Below are 2,596 nucleotides of genomic sequence, written 5' to 3'. Positions count from 1 at the left end.
GTTCGGATGAAGTGGGAACCTGGGCCACGTGGGTCTGAGCCTGGAGTCAGTCCTCGGAGGCAGGTCTGCCCGCCTCTTGCTCTCTGGAGGCCACCCCCTGGGTGCTCAGCCTATCCCTAGGGAGAGGGGAAGGGCACCCAGTCTGCGGCATGGCTGAGGGAGCTGAGTGCCAGGTGCCAAGCGAGGTGCCATCACGTGGCCCCTCTGCCTCCCATGCCTCTTCAAGCCCATGGTCCCTGCACGTGACAGGCTCATTCACCCACTTGCAGCGCATGCGCATGGAGCCCCTCCCTGCGGCAGGCATTGCTCTGGGCGAGGTGGGAGCAGGCACAGGATGGACACATTCTTTCCTTATTTTTATACTTATTTGTTTCTTATTATTTTTAAAATATATTCTTATTGATGTCGGAGAGGAAGGGAGAGGGAGAGGGAGATAGAAACATCAATGATGAGAGAGAATCATTGACTGGCTGCCTCCTGCACACCCCCTACTGGGATCGAGCCTGCAATGCGTGCATGCGTCCTGACCGGGAACCCTTCAGTGCACAGTCCAACGCGCTATCCACTGTGCAACACTGGCCAGGGCGAGGCAGACAAATTCTTGCCCATATGGAGAGTACCTTCTATTGGAGGAGACATCTAGCAAACAGAATAGAGAGGAACATTCTGTTGTATCAGAGAACAGGGTCAGTGTTACGGAGAGAAAGGACCATGGGCAGGGAGGCAGGTGGTGCTGGCCGGGCCTCTTGGGGAGGGCGGCAGAGGGCGAGGGCATCAGAAGGAGGAGGGAGGAGGCTGTGAGGTCTTGGGGAGGAGAGTCCCAGCATTGGGTGGAGTGAGGACGAGTCAGATTAGGCCAGACTCTGGGGGGCCATGTGAGGGTAGGGAGCGGCTTCTCTCTGCGGGCTCCGTGCGGGAGGCTCAGTCCTGGAGCAGGTCCCTCTGCTGCTGGGCCCAGAGCAGATGGTGGCCGGTCAGGGGCTGTGACCGACACCCTCACCAGATGTCCAGATAGCCGTGGTGGCCAGAGGTCGGCTTCCAGAATTGTCTTGGAGTTAGAGCATTGGGGTTCTCAGGGGGCGTGGAGATGGCGTGAGGGACAGAGGGATTGAGGATGCACAAGATTCTGGTCGGAGCAGCTGGAGAGATGGGAGAGGCTGTGGGTGGGGCAGGTGATGAAGCCAGGAGGTCACTCTCCAGAGGAGAGACAGGCGAGGGGTTCCGTGACCTGCTCAGGGCCACCAGCCGGGAGTGACCCCGAGACCTGCAGTTGGAAGCCGGGCGGACTCCCCAGTTCTCCCGCCATGGGAGCCACAGGGAATCTTAACGTTCTCTGCTCAGGGAAAAGCCCAGAGAGGGGCCACGCTTCTCACGTGGGCTCGGGGGTCTGAGTCTGAATTCTTCAGAACCTGGGCCTGTGGGAGGACGCGTGTGGGGAGGGGAGAGGACCTGGGGCTCCTTTGGGTGGCCCCTATGTCCCAGCTTCTCTGCTCCATCCCTAAAGCGTGGCCCTGGGAGGGGGGAGGGTAGGAGCACAGGTGGACATCCCAGATACAGGGGTTGGAGGCTGTGTCGGCCTTGGACGGTTACTGTGCTCGGCTCCAGGTGACCCCACGCCCCTGTCTGCCCCCCCCCCGCCCCCCCGGCAGTGGAGGAAGTGGACAACACGCTGACACTCATCATCCTGTCGGTGGTGGGCGGCGTCGTTGGGCTCGTGGTCCTTATCCTGCTGATCAAGAAGCTAGTCACCTTCATCCTCAAGAAGACCCAGGAAAAGAAGTAAGTGGCTCCATTGCCGCCTGTCCCCCAACCCACCCGCCCAGGGGTGCCCCAGCATCCTCCAGGGCCACTGTCCTCCCCCTTCCATCACTCTCCTCCTTCCATCCGCCCTCCCCCTTCCATCGCCCTCCTCCTTCCATCTGCTCATTTCATGCCGCCTCCCTAGCCCCACCAGGCGCTCCCCGCTCCCGCACTAACCGCTCCCTCTTCCCTGCCACCAGGAGGTTTCTGTGGCAGCTGCTCAGTTCCCTGAGGGCAGGAGTGCAGCCTTGGGCTCCTCACCCCACTGTCTTCTGCCCACCCTGTTAGCCTCCCTCTTTCTACTTGTGTTGCCCTAACCCAAGGCTCTAGTCAAGGGTTTAGGAGCCCCACCCTTTTCAAGTCGGAGAAAAGGTAAGAGTCCATGTGCAGAAGCTGCAGGGGGGAGACCTTCTAGGGAGATGGGAGTGTTCCTGGGAGATTCTGAAAATCCCCTGGGAGACAAAGAAATCCACAGGGGCAGGTGCTGCCCCTGGAGGCCCATAGGGAAGGGCGATGTCTTCCCCCCTGTTTCTCCCCCAGGGCCTCCTGCCACCCCCCCAGGCCAGAGTCGCCTGCTCCTTCCACTGCTGGGGGCAGGGAGCAGGGACTGCTGGGTCCCCTCCACGCACACTGCCCGCCCCGGGTGGGCACAGCCTGGGAGGACCTGGTTACATTGCCTCAGCACTGCACCTGGGGACGGGGCCTGACAGCTGCCTCCTGCCATGTTCAGGCGCCTGGTGAGGGCCTTCCCCGGGCAGGCACTCACAGGCTCTTACTGCCGCCACAGAGAAGGGGC

At 61.3% G+C, this 2,596-nt stretch overlaps 1 protein-coding gene across 1 annotated transcript in view; it reads left to right on the top strand.

Annotated features, from left to right (window-relative positions):
- The window catches only part of SCN4B (sodium voltage-gated channel beta subunit 4), a 15,771-nt gene that overhangs the window by 11,729 nt on the left and 1,446 nt on the right, over positions 1 to 2,596 (top strand). Inside the window, 1 exon segment of the mRNA XM_006761589.2 lies at positions 1,606 to 1,779. Within this exon segment, the coding sequence (XP_006761652.1) occupies positions 1,606 to 1,779 (174 nt within the window).

This window comes from Myotis davidii, unplaced genomic scaffold, assembly GCF_000327345.1.
Source record: "Myotis davidii unplaced genomic scaffold, ASM32734v1 scaffold97, whole genome shotgun sequence".
NCBI lineage: Eukaryota > Metazoa > Chordata > Mammalia > Chiroptera > Vespertilionidae > Myotis > Myotis davidii.
Note: the sequence above shows the minus strand (reverse complement) of the source record. Positions and strands in the feature narration are given on the sequence as shown.